General features: G+C 34.8%; 1 protein-coding gene across 7 annotated transcripts in view; it reads right to left on the bottom strand.

The window, feature by feature from the left end:
• Positions 1-14637, bottom strand: part of ROBO2 (roundabout guidance receptor 2) — a 1305913-nt gene that overhangs the window by 91249 nt on the left and 1200027 nt on the right. For all 7 annotated transcript variants that reach the window (XM_059392157.1, XM_059392155.1, XM_059392153.1 and 4 more), the window contains exons 9-13: positions 13583-13754; positions 8816-9021; positions 4235-4316; positions 3659-3821; positions 1880-2046 (exon numbers count right to left, since the gene is read on the bottom strand). In XM_059392157.1, the coding sequence (XP_059248140.1) occupies positions 1880-2046; positions 3659-3821; positions 4235-4316; positions 8816-9021; positions 13583-13754 (790 nt within the window). The remainder of the gene's footprint in view (positions 1-1879; positions 2047-3658; positions 3822-4234; positions 4317-8815; positions 9022-13582; positions 13755-14637) is intronic.

Genomic DNA, 14637 nt, shown 5'->3' on the forward strand with positions numbered 1-14637 from the left:
CTGTCTACACTGGTAAAAATGACCCCAGTACTCTGATTTCTTGAGTTAAAGCCACAAACATCTTCAGGTTCCATAATTTAATTTACTCATTAAATTCAGGCCCACTGAAAGCAACTGGATCCAAGCAAAGTAAAAATATAACCAGTTTCAGATCTTCAAATTTCTTGTTGTACTTTTTATTTTCTGGAGACAGGTTCTTTACCTACAGGCCCTTTATCATCATGGAAAATTAATCACATTACTGCTTAGAGAACAATAGAGAAGTGGCATTCCCTCCTCCCCTGACTGTCATCATGTCAGCAACGTTCTAAAATCACGTGGGGACTATTTCACTCGATTCCTTTAAGGCGCCCTTCTCTGTTATAAGAACGTGCGAGTTACTATCACGGCACTACATTGTAATTATAATAATATTTTTATGGCTGTATGGTGCTTTTCATTGCATAAAAATACTACTTTGAATTATAACTTGTTCAAAGCCTTTTACAAATAGGAAATAATTAACCCTTTCTCAAGAACCCTGCGGGAAGTCAGTTGTAACCAATAATAAAGCCACAAGGTCTGTTTTATTAATTCCCCCCATGAACTAGTAGGAAGGGAACTTATAATGCAGCATCCTGTTTTAACCCCTCGACTCCAGTGATTCTTAATTTGAGAAGAAAGATCTTCAGTTTTGAAATTATAATATTCTGCGTGTTCAAGTTTTTATTTCAATTCCAGTAGTTAGCATACAGTGTCCTGTTAGTTTCAGGTGTAGGACAGAGTGATGGCACAGTTCCTCACCCAGGGCTTATCACAGCATGTGCGGTCCTTAATCCCCAACGGGGATTTCACCCATCCCCCACCTCCTCCTGGTAACTGTCAGTTTGTTCTCTAAATTAAGAGTCTGTTTCTTGATTTCTCTCTTTTCCCTTTGCCCATCTGTTTTGTTTTTGATTTTTTTAATCAGTCAAAAGAATTGTATACCTCCGGACGAAAACCTGATTTATTCCTTCCGGAAACAAATTGCTCCTTCAAACTAACCTGGTCTGATAAAAAAAAATGAAAGAAAACAAACAACAAAAACAAAAAGCCCACCCACTGTAGGAATGCTTGTCAAACTTGAGCAGAATCATCTCCCAGAGAGCACCCTAACACAGACTGCTGGGGGGTACCCCCAGAGCTTCTGAGCTGGGGCCTGAGACTGAATTCCTACCGTGGTCCTAGGGGATGCAGCTGCTGCTCCCGTGGGAGCTCTGCCTGGAGACCCACTGTGCTATAAAAATAGAATTCTTAAACAATAGGGGTAATTTTGATATCCCCATCTGGGCATTAGATCCATTAAAGATCACTTTTTGCATTGTATCATTAACTTTCAAAGGAGACCAGTTTCCTCCTTTTGAAATATAGTAAAGTCCTAACTTAGCTGATTTACTACGTAAATGTAAACAATTATTTTGTTTATTTATTTATTTTTTACTCAACAGACCCTGGCAGCTCCGAGAGGAGGACTCATTTACCAAGGTGAACAGCAAGTTCCCTTCTCCTTCCCTGTATTGAGTCTAAAGAATCCTTGTAACAGGGCGCCTGGGTGGCTCAGTGGGTTAAGCCGCTGCCTTCGGCTCAGGTCATGGTCTCAGGGTCCTGGGATCGAGTCCCACATCGGGCTCTCTGCTCAGCAGGGAGCCTGCTTCCCTCTCTCTCTCTCCGCCTGCCTGTCTACTTGTGATTTCTCTCTGTCAAATAAATAAATAAAATCTTTAAAAAAAAAAAAAGAAAAAGAATCCTTGTAACAGGTAAGGCAGACACATTTCTCTTTCTTCAGGCAATCCCTTTGTTCTTAAATTGCTGCTGAACGCCTCCTTCCAGAACCAGTCACGTTTACAGCCCTTGAAATTACCTTGTGTGCGCACGGGATCTGACATGGGACTTGGGTCACTGAGACCTTGGGGGTTGATCGCTCTGACCATGAATAAATAGATCGTATTGGGCCGCAATCCCCTCACTGTGTAGAGTGTGGTCTTTACATGGTTTGCCACCGTCTGCCAGCTGTTGCTCACTGATTGGCTGAAACAGGAACAGAACTTTCATTTAAAGACCAGTCGTGAAGGTATCAGCGGTGGAGTTGGGTATCAATGACAAAAGTTAATGGCTGAAAATTAAACACACACACGCACAACACTTGAAGTGTTAAGCCCAATAAATGAAACATTTGGATGATTTCGGTTTATTCAACAACAAAGCCGAGCCCACCTAACGGAAGTGCCATGCACAACAAAATTAAACTCAGCCCAGGAGATGTGACAGCCCGTTGCTAATGCACAGCAGCCCACTAAATGAATACCTGTAAAAGGAACAGAGGCCAAGATCACAACATCAAGTTTATACAATAAATATGGTCCTCGTGAATGTATGTATATATACCTTGAAAAGAATTAACCTGTAGAAAGAATAAATGGACTACAGAGTAAATTATGCCAATACATTTTCCTGTTACAAGGTGTGTTTTCTTTTGCATCAATTCCACATGCAATATTATAATAGAGCCTTCTAAAACTACATATCTGTAAAAGAAGAAAGGAAGCATGTAAGGAATATTTTCCTTTGGTCACATTTTTAATAAAATTGTACATTATACAGTATGTGATTTCTCATCTTCAAATGGTGAAATACCTCTGAATCTAGATGTGGAGACCCCTTAACAGCCCGCCAGAGATGGGATGCCCATTTAGAAAACTTTGTCTAAGGTCAAATGCTGCTTTTGTTCATAATGAGGAAAGAATGGCATTTTTCAGGGCTGCCCATTCACTTTTCAAAAGTTCTTATACGTCAAAGCATGAAAATTATAGAAAAGCTGTCTTTTGAAAGTTGGAAATGATGTATTTGTTGATCGTTACCTTAAATAGATTAGGGAAGCCTAAAACGAAAGTAATGGTTTGTCCTAATGCTTTAAAATGACAGGTGCTATTGCTATCTTTATAAAAGCAAATAAAAGAACATTGAAACAATACAAACTTCATTTTCCCATATGTGTAAGTATTTTATCAAATTCTCACAATGACTTCATTATGACATTTGCTAATGTATAGTCTATATCCTTATATTAATGACATTTTTTTCAAGTAACAATTGGACATATTTTTTCCTTTCAGCAACCAGAAGTGCATGGAATCAATTCTTTAATTGTAGCTTTTCATTTTTTTCTTAGGCATACCCCAAAGCTTCACTAAAATATATAGCACAAAAACAGTGGAACTATTTTAAATTCTGCTGTAATTATGAGAAAGCAAGTTTCCAGGATTCCATGCCTCAATAAACAATGCAGAACTTAAAAAGTGTCCAGCCTAATTCAATTATTTTTGGCCTAGTTCTAATGACAAATTCTCATCTTAAGTCTTAACAATGGTCAGAGTAAAGAAAGGAGCTAAGTGGTTAGGTGTTGAGCTAGATCCCCATAGACTTAGGGGTGGGTAATGCGTATTTAGTCCTATTATCAAGTTATAAGTGGAAAAAAACCAACTAGAGTCTATTCTTGAATAAAATCAGATAAATACTTAAAATGAATTGTTAAACATGTTCTTAAGATAAAACAGCAGGATAGCTCACGTGAGATTTTAGGATATAGGAGCTTAAGCAACAACCCAATGGAGAAAAAAAAAAAAAAGGAACTGTCCCATACCTGAAAGCCTCAATGATATATGCACTTGCTGGAAGGGCTCCAGGGGTACCTGGTTGCCAGGACAAGGTGACACTGTTCTTAGTAACATCAGTGACCTGTGGTTTGGATGGTGACCCTGGCAGGTCACTTAAGTCATAATTTTTACTGATTGTTGCTCCAGATTCTATAGAGGACAAACAGAAAATGCTTCATTCCTGATTGCATAAGATGCCATAACACTTAACAGAAGGAAAATGGTCTATTAAAGAAGTTGACCTAGACAACAAGCAATTCATCTTCATGAGTCAAAAGTATGTAAATGAATACTTGCCTTTCCTACATGTTATTAAATGTTTACTTTCATGCAAGATCACTAGAATTGCTTGCTCTTCAGGTAGAGGAAATAAGTTTATCGAGGACAAATGTATCAAGCTGCATATATGCAATGTCATGTGGAGAAATTAAAAAGTGGCATATGACTTCATTTTTGTAGTCAGTGAGTTTAAAATTTTGATTATTTGATTGTTATTTGATGACGAACTAATTACTGAAATGGGCTCAAGATTTCTTCTGTTGAGATCATTCCCAAGGACTCACCTGTCACGTCCAGCACAGCACTCCACGAAGTCTCCCCACTTGAACTTGTAGCCACACAAGTGTAAGTACCAGTATCAGAAATCTAGTGTGCAACAAAGGGAGACAATTCAATTATTTTAATTAATTTGTAGAGTACTCAATCTCAAGGAGGTAATATTTCATTTCTTAAAATGTGATGTATCATTTGGCTGTCCAAATTGTTCATTAGTCAATCATACATGCATACAAAATATTAATCAACTCATATAATATTATTTATTCATAACAGGAATTGAATGATTTTTTTTTTTTTTTGTATTTCAACAACTAAATGTTATTTGTCTGGTAAACTCAATTTGTCTGTTCCTCTTCCCTCCAATGTAATACCTTTATCTTCGTATAACTCCAATTTACAATGGGGTTTCGCTGTGTCAGAGTCACATATGGACAACTCACGACAGAATTTTTCAGAATCTTATAAATATTCAGAGATCAGTAATGCAAAACTATCTTTTCCACCTTAATACATTATATTTCAATGGACAAAATGCACTCAGAGTCAATAAGGATTGTGATACCAGGTGGCTGACATTTTTTTTTTAAAGACATGGAGAAAAGTGAAGGAAAAAAAAACCAAACAGGTCGCTCCCTTCAAATAGACTGGTATTCACTTATATTTAGATTTTAGTAGTGTTACAGAGAATGAGATAAAATTATATCATAAACACACAAACCATGTCTAAGGAATCCCTGCAGTTTAGAGCCGAAAGGGACCAAGCAAATAATCTCATGCCCCACTCTTTAAAGCATATTTAAGAACTGCCATTCCATTGATCACTTAAAATGCTTTTATTATTAGCTGAAGAACAGGAAAGGATTTTTTTTAAGTAGTTGATAATATAATCAAAAGTTCTCTTTTATAACTGTACAAGGTATACATTTCTGTGATTATGCTTTGGCAAAAGGCACCAATCAATGAAAAAGTGTATATCAAAAATCCTTGTGGTTGAGTTCTGTGGGCCTAGAGTAGAAACAGATTGATTCACACTGGTTTAGAGATGAGCCTGGGAAGAGAAACTGATCACCAGTCTGAATAAGGCAAGTCACATGACGCAAAGTTAAAATTCTGTGAAGAACATGAGTCTAATTGTTGATGAAATATGAGGGTTCACGGAATATAGTCTCTTCTGGGTCCACAGAGTAAGTGTATTGATGACTCAACCTTCCGCAATGGATTCTCAGGTACATCGTTAGTGCATGGATGTTACTGCTGGGCCACCATTTTAATTGATTTTAAATGTCATTATGTATTTTAACTTGAGTTTCAAACTGCTCTGAGCATCGTTCTCTGCCATATTATCTTCATACAATTGTCTTCTATTATACAGCGGGATGATGGGGGATAGCCATTGTCAAAAGAGCCATTCTTTCGCACGTGGCTGTATGTGCATTATAGTCATTAGAAATCTCTCCATTTAAGAAGCATCACTCACAAACTAAATATAATGAGCCAAGGTTGGATTTTAATGCGATGTTCATTTGAATGCGGTCTGTGAAAGAGTAAAGAATTTGCATTTTATTATAGCTGTTGAACTAAAATGTAGCACTTGTTATTATGTGCAAATGCTTAAAGAAGGGTATGTAGGTAATGCTTCTTAACTGCATCTCCTTGTCATTGTGGAGAGACACAGTCTGACATTAGCGGTGGTAGGTAGGTTTTAATGAGTATTGGAATATTCTACTCCTCAAAAGATACAGATTCAGTTACCAATTAGCTGGACTAGGAGAACACAGTGTTCATCACATTATTTCTGCCCCCCCACCCCACATTAAGTACCAAAAAAAAAAAAAAAAAAAGGAAAGAAATAGTGAGACACAAAGGAATATGACCTATAGAAACCCTCATTTGACTATACAAGTGAAGTAGTGTAAAAACACATTTTTATCTCACTTTAAAGACAGTCAGAAAAAGAACAACATTTTCATACTGGAGTTTATCAAAAGCCCTGTCAAAAGCCGAAATATCGTTGCTAAAACTCACTCTTCAATCACCATCATCATCACTACCTTTATTCTTATTCCTTTAACTTTAAATAATTTCTTTTCGGCTCATGAGTGCTTCATCTCTCTTCTTTCCTTTTCCTTTATCCTTATCCAAGTGCTTTAAAAAGAGATTAATGCATTGGCACACTCCATCACCTGCTTTTTTCCTTGCGTGGTTGGCTACAGACAAGCCCCCAGGAACTTGCATCTCAGAGACACGACTCAGAAGCCTGACACAGGGCTCGAAGTTTGTTTGACATCATCAAGCACCCACCTTTAATTGCTTCTTTCAAACACTACTGGGGATCTTGACTATTCAAGCACACCTTTTAATTCAGTGGTACAGTGAAAATGCATTAACCTCCATGGCCCAAGTCTGTCTTTAGCCCAAAGAGAGAGGTGAAAGTGTTTACTCAAGGAGAGGTGGCATTAATTTTTTAATAACTCCCATTTGTTCAAAGAAGGTTAGCAATTAATTCAGAATCAGTAAAGAAATAGGCTAAAATCCGTATTAATTTATCTTTTAACTGAATTTGACAGCATTTTTTCCTAATTCAAGCAATAATTAATGCCTATGTCTCAAAATTAAAAAGAAAACATTAAATATTAATTTTATTAACAAATATACAAATTAACAAAGGTTTGCATGCTTTGAGTGTGCATGGACATACGACAAAAAGAGTCCTTCATTTTTTGTAAATATCTGGGTGATACACTGATAAATATCAAGTAAACATATAATTAACTATAAATATATTTGTATTTTAAGAGAAGAAATAATCCATGTTGTAATCAATTGAAAATACATGTAGTGAAAAATATTTTAACTTCTTCCCTAGCTTCCAGATAGTAAAATTCAGCATTGTTTTTCTGGTTTTTTTGTTCTGTTGTTGTTGTTTGTTTGTTTTGTGTTGTTGCTGTTGTTGTTGTTTTAATCTTGGCTCCTATTTCTACCCAGATACCAGATTCTACTAATTGCTTTTCCACCAAATATTTTTTTATTTAATTTTTCTTCATGCACTATATTAGTTATCTTAATTCTGGCTCTCATTCCCAATCTTTTGACTATTCTAGCAAACTCTGCAGTGTCAGCATAGTGATTCCCACATGGAGGGGGTGCTCTGTATATTTTGTTGAATGAAAGTGAATATACTCATAGAGGGCAGGTGGTCCCTATCTGGTACTCGCACCTTGTGTAATCAATCCTTCCCCTCGAATGTGTGTGGGACCTGTTGACTTGCTTCTGGACCACAGAAGATGGCAAGGGTGACAGGATGTCACATTTGCGATTATGTAACATAAGGTCATAATACTTGTCTTGCCAGGAGACTCCCTTCCTCATTCACTTTGAGGAAGCAAGTAGTCAAAATGGGAATATCAATATGGCAAGGAATTAAAGGCAACCTCCGGTCCACAGCAAACGAGATTCTGAGGTAATCCGTATGATGGCCATTTGGAACTGATTGCTGCAGCAATCACGTTGCTTAGAAGCAAATTTATCCCCAATCTTCAGATGAGACCACAACTCGGATACCAGATTATCCCTTTGTGAGACCCAGAAGTGGAAGACCCAACTAAGTCACACCCACGCTCCTTACCCCACAGAAACAAATAAATGTATGTTGCTTTAAGCCTCTAAGTGTTTGCTGATATTGTTAAACAGTAGACAGGTAATGCAATATTCAGTAAGAGGCATTTGAGTTGCTTCTGGAGTAAGTTTAATCTGTTAAATCGGCAGGAATAGTCGCCATCTTCCAATAAAAGAACAGCAATGACTTGTCCTTGCCCACAGGCTTAAATCTAAACTCTACAGCAACTTAAACTAAAATGTAAGATTTTCCACCAACTAGCCAAATCTACCTTTTATGTACTCAATCTTATCTCTTCAGTTTTTCACATAATAGCTTGGCCAAGCCAAGTTGTCCACATTTCTTTCTTTCTTTCCTTCTTTCTTTCTTTCTTTCTTTATTTTTTTTTTGAAGATTTTATTTATTTATTTGACAGACAGAGATCACAAGTAGGCAGAGAGGCAGGCAGAGAGAGAGAGAAAGAAGCAGGCTCCCTGCTGAGCAGAGAGCCCGATGTGGGACTCGATCCCAGGACCCTGAGATCATGACCTGAGCCGAAGGCAGCAGCTTAATCCATTGAGCCACCCAGGTGCCCAAAAGTTGTCCACATTTCTTTACAAACTCCCTTTGTTCATGACAGTAAATCAGAAGGATCTGACACTTTCAAATTACTTTAAATATCCCATTACCATCATTAACTTCATGTGTTTAAGATTTTCAGCTTTATCAATTGGATACGTACAAGTTGGAATGAAAGAATTAAAAGTTTCTGTTATGATCTTATCATTAACATAAGGACTTTCCTTCTAATATCAGTTCATCAAATGATGAATTTGAAATAAGAAATAGGGAAATAAGAAATAACAGGGCCTATAATAAAAGGTACAGCAACTATGCTAGTATGGAAGATTTTAAGTTTACAAAGCCACTTCCCCCGAGGGCAATACTTACGTTGAAATGAAGACCCAAACACAAGTCAAGCATCACTTACCCGTAAATTCTTAATCTGCAGTGTTCCTTGTTCTTGTATAGTTGCTCTTGGATCTCTACCCAGAAAAGTAAATCCCTCCTTCAACCAGCTAATTATAGGAAGAGGATCCCCAGTAGCTTTACATTTCAGTAATGCTGTACCATCTACTGCTAGTGTTTGGTTGGCCGGGCCTTGTAGAATTATGGGTGGAGGTCTATCTGTCAAAACTAAAGGATAAGGATATTTTTAGTATATTTTAACTTCTCAGAATTTATATTATAGTATTAGATGCATATTACATATATATTATCTATAATTTATCCTGCATATTCTATGCCCATTATGTATCTATCATCTATACATACTATAATATATATACAGCATATTTACTGAGGACATACTATCGTTTATAACTTACTCTGAATTACCTACGGTAGATGACAATAAAATAAATTCTGACATTATAGTATTGTTGAAAGTATTTATCATATTAAAATAAAAATATGGAGAGTTCATAGCAGTTATTCACAAAATGTACATTTTATCTCTTACATGCATATTTAAGAAAGCCTATAGAATGTCATATGGGTAGAAACAATTTTCTTCTTTGTTTTCATTATAAATATACATATAATACATAATTTCACCCTTCAAAGCACCTTGCTCTCTCTCTATATATATTTATACATGTACATATATATAGACTATGATATGTTGGTTGATATTAAATTACTAGATATAAACACTATTTCCAAGATTATGACACTGGGCCTTAGATTACAGTATTATGATCTGGGTGATAGGATTTATCTAGTCCTTAGAATGAAGCAGTAATCTAGTTATACTCTATTTATGGTATGACAAATTAGGGTTTTCATGTAAAATCAGTGTTTACATATATATCAATTCCTGTGTTCATCTGGGTAAAATTTCCACAATTCATGATTAAGTTAAAAAAATAAATTAAATAAATAAAACAAATAATTTAAGAAAGTGTTTTTGTAATTAAATTGTTTCATGGCAGTATCTTCAGTGTCTTTGGAAGTATTTCATAATGATTTAGGAAATATAGCAGCATGTTAGTATTAGTTAAATGGATGATGGAAAGAGTCAATTGGATGCAAACTTTCATCCAGAAGTCATTAGAAGAACACTTCATAACAAAACTGACACGTCCAGGTCCAAGGAAGGCTTTGTTAAGAGAAAGTTCTAAAAAAAGTTGCATGGATTTTGGTTAATTACTCAAAATATTTATGCATATTTATATTATATTTATTATATAATTACCAAAATAAGTATACCACATATAAACATAAAACTTTCACAGAAAGGAAAAACAGTTGTGGATTTTAATGATTATTAAGCAACAATGAGGAGAAAGTATCTATAAAGTTTTTTTGTGTGTGTGTTACAATGTACCTTATCAAAATGTCATTTTGCTCATTAATACTCTAATCTCCTTTGTCCACCAGATTATCTATTTCCCAATCTATATGAAGCATCTTTATTATTAGGATTTGTGGTTTTGGGGGAAAAACATTAAATTAAATAGCCCCTTTACAGCCTACCACGAGAAAGCCAACCAATTTTAATTTAAAATAGGAGTTATGAAATAGATCTACTGCATGTGCATGTCAAGATGCAGTGAACTTCTAATCAACCTAAACTACTACATCAAAATATATATTAAAATGTGTATGTGTGTCTATGCACACATATAAAAACCTTATAAAAAACTAAAAAAATGAAATTTTGTTTGTGTATTATTTATAAAAATTAGAACTATATCTTTCATGATTTTCTTGATCAAATTCTTCATTTTAGAAGTAAATAAAATAATCTTCAGATAATGTGAAAATACAATGTTATATTAATTCTGACCCATACTACACAATCGATATCCAACCTGAATATTCGTGGAATTCATTTTCTTTATGGGTCAAAATTGAAGGGGTATATCACAAAACATGAATAATTCTAAATTCAATGAGAAAAATGGGTCTACATTACTAGAATAGAATCTATTTATTCAATTTTAAATATTCTTACTGCTTTTTTTCAAATTAAATATCTCTACAGAATTCAGGTAACTTCTCATAACCTGTTTTTATTTTTATATCCCTGAAATCATTAGATATTGTCAAGGACATCTAATTACTTTCTTTCTTTTTTATTGCTCAAATGAGTAGCTCAATGTCTTTTTAATGAATTTGATCAATAAAGTAATTGAAAATCTCCTCGCCAGAAGGAATTTTCAGTTTCAAAGATGTTATGGGTGAAAGATGACCGCAGGTTTCCATGACACTGAGGTTAAAGGTTAAATGAACATTTAGGGTTTCCAGTGATCTGTGAACAATTCCCTGGTTTTCTCTAACTATGCATTATAAATCCTCAATAAACCATTTATATAAGATCATGGTGTGACATTTGTTGTCAATATAATATATAAATAATTTCTTCTCTCTAGTCCTTTTAGATGCTATTGGTTGCACTCAGATTTCTCATTATAATTTCCTAATTTTCTGAAAGAAAAAGAGCAGAAGGAAAGAAGAAATAAACAGTGCCAACGAATTAATGAGAAGGTCTTCTGAAAGGATATTTTGAAATTCAAGTATATTGAAGCATCTTCAATCTATAATCAGTAAAATTATCACTCAACAGAACATTTCATCACCATTAGCAATCTCATCTTATATGAACACTTGAGTTAAAAATACCTCCAAGAAAGGAGTCTAAGTGCAAAAATGTAGCAACAGAAACACTGCTCTACGTGTTTTGCTTGTTTCTCTGAATATGACATACATTTTTTATTCTACAGTGGAATTTCAACTGGCCCTAAATTGCCCTGGGTCACACCCTCCAAAAAATGTTGCAAATGAAAATGATAGCTTACATACCATTAAATTGTTAACCAATCTGAAAACTCAACAAAACTATGAATAGAAGCTAAAGTCATAAGTCAATGTACCAAGTTAGTATTTAGAAAGAGTTATTTGTAATAAATAATGTGTGTGTGTGGGGGGGTTAGGTCTTGAAGTTAGAGTTCTTTCCTGTCAAAATCAATAACTCTATAACCTTCATTCAATATTTTTGCAAAAGGATCTTGACTTTGTGATTGCTTACTTAAGTAAAAATCAATGTAGGAATTAATATTCAAGCCAGTTGTAGCAAACCGTTCCGTCCTCTCACTTATCAGGTTTAAACTTGTTTTTACTCTTTTAATTTTGACCTTAGAAACAAAGCTGGAATAACTACTGTTTTGTGAGATTATATCATCAACCAACACAAGTTCTCAAAACAAAAGTTTTCCTTTCATTGCATCAGAAATAACCCTGCGAATCTGTCATATATTCTGGCTCTTCTAATTCATCAATTTCATTTCTTATAAATATGGTTTGCCTTTTCCCATAACAATTTATTTATTTAGAAATATTTTAGAGTCTGTCTTTCGTAAAATAATATAAGCAACTAGGTTACAATAGAGGTTTTCATTATTAAACATAGACTGTTTTATTCTCCTATACAGAAAATAACTTAGGCTCTGGCCAGAATATCTTCTTTTCCCAGTGTATATATATCTGGACATTTTTGCTAAGTGTAGAAAGCATAAGGACTTAAGAAAGATGAATAATTATCTTCTATTTCTTTTAAAAAATACATAGATATGAAGGATCAAAGATATTGCCCATCTAAAGAAAGAATTTCTTAGCACTGTTACCCTTGAACCTGACTTCTTTCAGTTCCATGGCAGTAAAATTTCTGCAACATCAGCAGGTATGGCCATTAACGACTCAATGTTCCTACAGTCAATGTTTGTCTGTTCCATTTATTCCTATTCTTGACATGGTGCTGAATCAGGCAACACCACGGACAGACATTAAAAAATATTTCCTTTGTATTAATTTTAAATAACCATTTAATCCATATGTAAATTTGAATAGCATAAAAGTGCACCATATTTCTTGAGCAGAGAAGGAAAAGAATCAGAGAGGTCACAAAACAGAGTTCTTAGATCTCAGAAACCAGCATCAAGGGAAAACAAAAGCCCCACAAACCTCACAAACATAAGAGAACAAGAGAGAATTTTTAGTTTAAGACATCAAACAACACGGATAAAATTGTGCTCGGAAACTCACAAAATATCTCAAGTTTCCTACCTACCAAGGGCGACAAATAAGCTCTTGGGGAAATAAAAACAGATTATGGAGATCTTTACATTCTTTTCAACAATCACTATAAATGTAGGTGTCTCAGCTATGATTTATAGTACATAATGTGCAAATAAAAATCCCCCAACAATTTTAGCATCCATCAGTAGTTTGGAAGCTATTTAATTTAATTTAGCGAATGAATAATTAAAAAGTCATAGGATGTCATAATGTGATTAGCTAACTAAGAACTCATCTCTGTTTCCCCTAATATTAAAGATGATATCTTTTCCTTCTTTAATGAAATAAAATTATTAATATCCATTAGAAGCAATCATGTCAGCATAAAACTAAAAAATATACAGATGACATATCTATACACTGGGAATGTGAGGTCATTTCTTTAAAATAAAGAATCTCTGTATTTTTAAAAATAAAATAGACAGTCTTTGATATTTTTCTTTGGAACAGTACCTGTAGAATTAGAAACTATTAACAATGTTATTTTTACCTAGATTCAAACTTAGAAGATAAGCATTCATTTACACATTTAGCAACTCAGAAAATTTCACTTGGTTAATATGGATCTTGAAATAAAAATTATTATTTTCCAAAGACAAATCTAATAATAATACCGCACCATCAGTAACTTCCAGTTGAGCTTTCGCTAAAATGCTTCCTGCCACAGTTAGGGCCTGGCAGATATAGTAACCCGCATCTGAGCGCTGAATGTTGGTAATTGTGAGGTCTCCAGTTGGCGAAACAGAGCATCTACTGTTGGGTTGCTGAGGTTGATTTGGAAAAAGCAAGTTCTGTGAAAGAAACACAATCTCATCAATATCTTTCCCACATAGAAGGAAAAATACATTAACAATAGCTATTATAATTACTGTGATATGGTAGGAAAAAGAAAATACCTATTTCTAAAAATATGGTCTTGAAATGATTAAATGCCACATAGTGAATTTCACTGGGAAACTTTCTCCAAATCATGGAAAAATAATATGCCTTAAGAAGTCAGCCTGTCTTCTGAAGTCTGAAGGAATAGTCATCTAAAAACCATGGATCTTGGGGCACCAGGGTGGCTCCGTCAGTTAAGTTTCTGCCTTCTGCTCAGGTCATGATCTTGGGGTCTTTGGATCAAGCCATGCGCAGGGCTCCCTGCTTATCGGGGAGTCTGCTAATCTGTCTCCCTTTGAACCTCCCCCTCTTGTGTGTGCACACACATACTCTCTCTCTCTCAAATAAGTAAACTCTTGTAAAAAAATAAGAAAAAATAAAAATAAAAAAATAAAACCCCTGGATCTTTACCTTAAGCCTTTACTTTCTCCCTGACTTACTGCCAGTTACTTAATATCTTTGAAACATGATTTCCTCATCTGTAAAATGGGCCTGACAATGCTCATGTGACTCACCAAACACTGTGATAACGGGGACTGTAACATTAACTATGCTCGTGTTTTATAAACTGCACATCACTAAGAAATGCAAAATAGAGTTTCCACTAATCATTCTGAATACTTGATGTAATTATCTGAATTTCTTATTAATTTCTTAATAATTTCGTAATTATCTGAATTTCTTAGTGTGTGGCTGGGACTGACAGAAAGAGACAGTCAAATCTACTCCTGCTACAAAATTTCTGCAGATTGTAATAGCTTTGAAAGGAGCTAGGTAGAAATATTACCATCTATG

Source organism: Mustela nigripes, chromosome 2 (genome assembly GCF_022355385.1).
Source record: "Mustela nigripes isolate SB6536 chromosome 2, MUSNIG.SB6536, whole genome shotgun sequence".
Lineage (NCBI taxonomy): Eukaryota > Metazoa > Chordata > Mammalia > Carnivora > Mustelidae > Mustela > Mustela nigripes.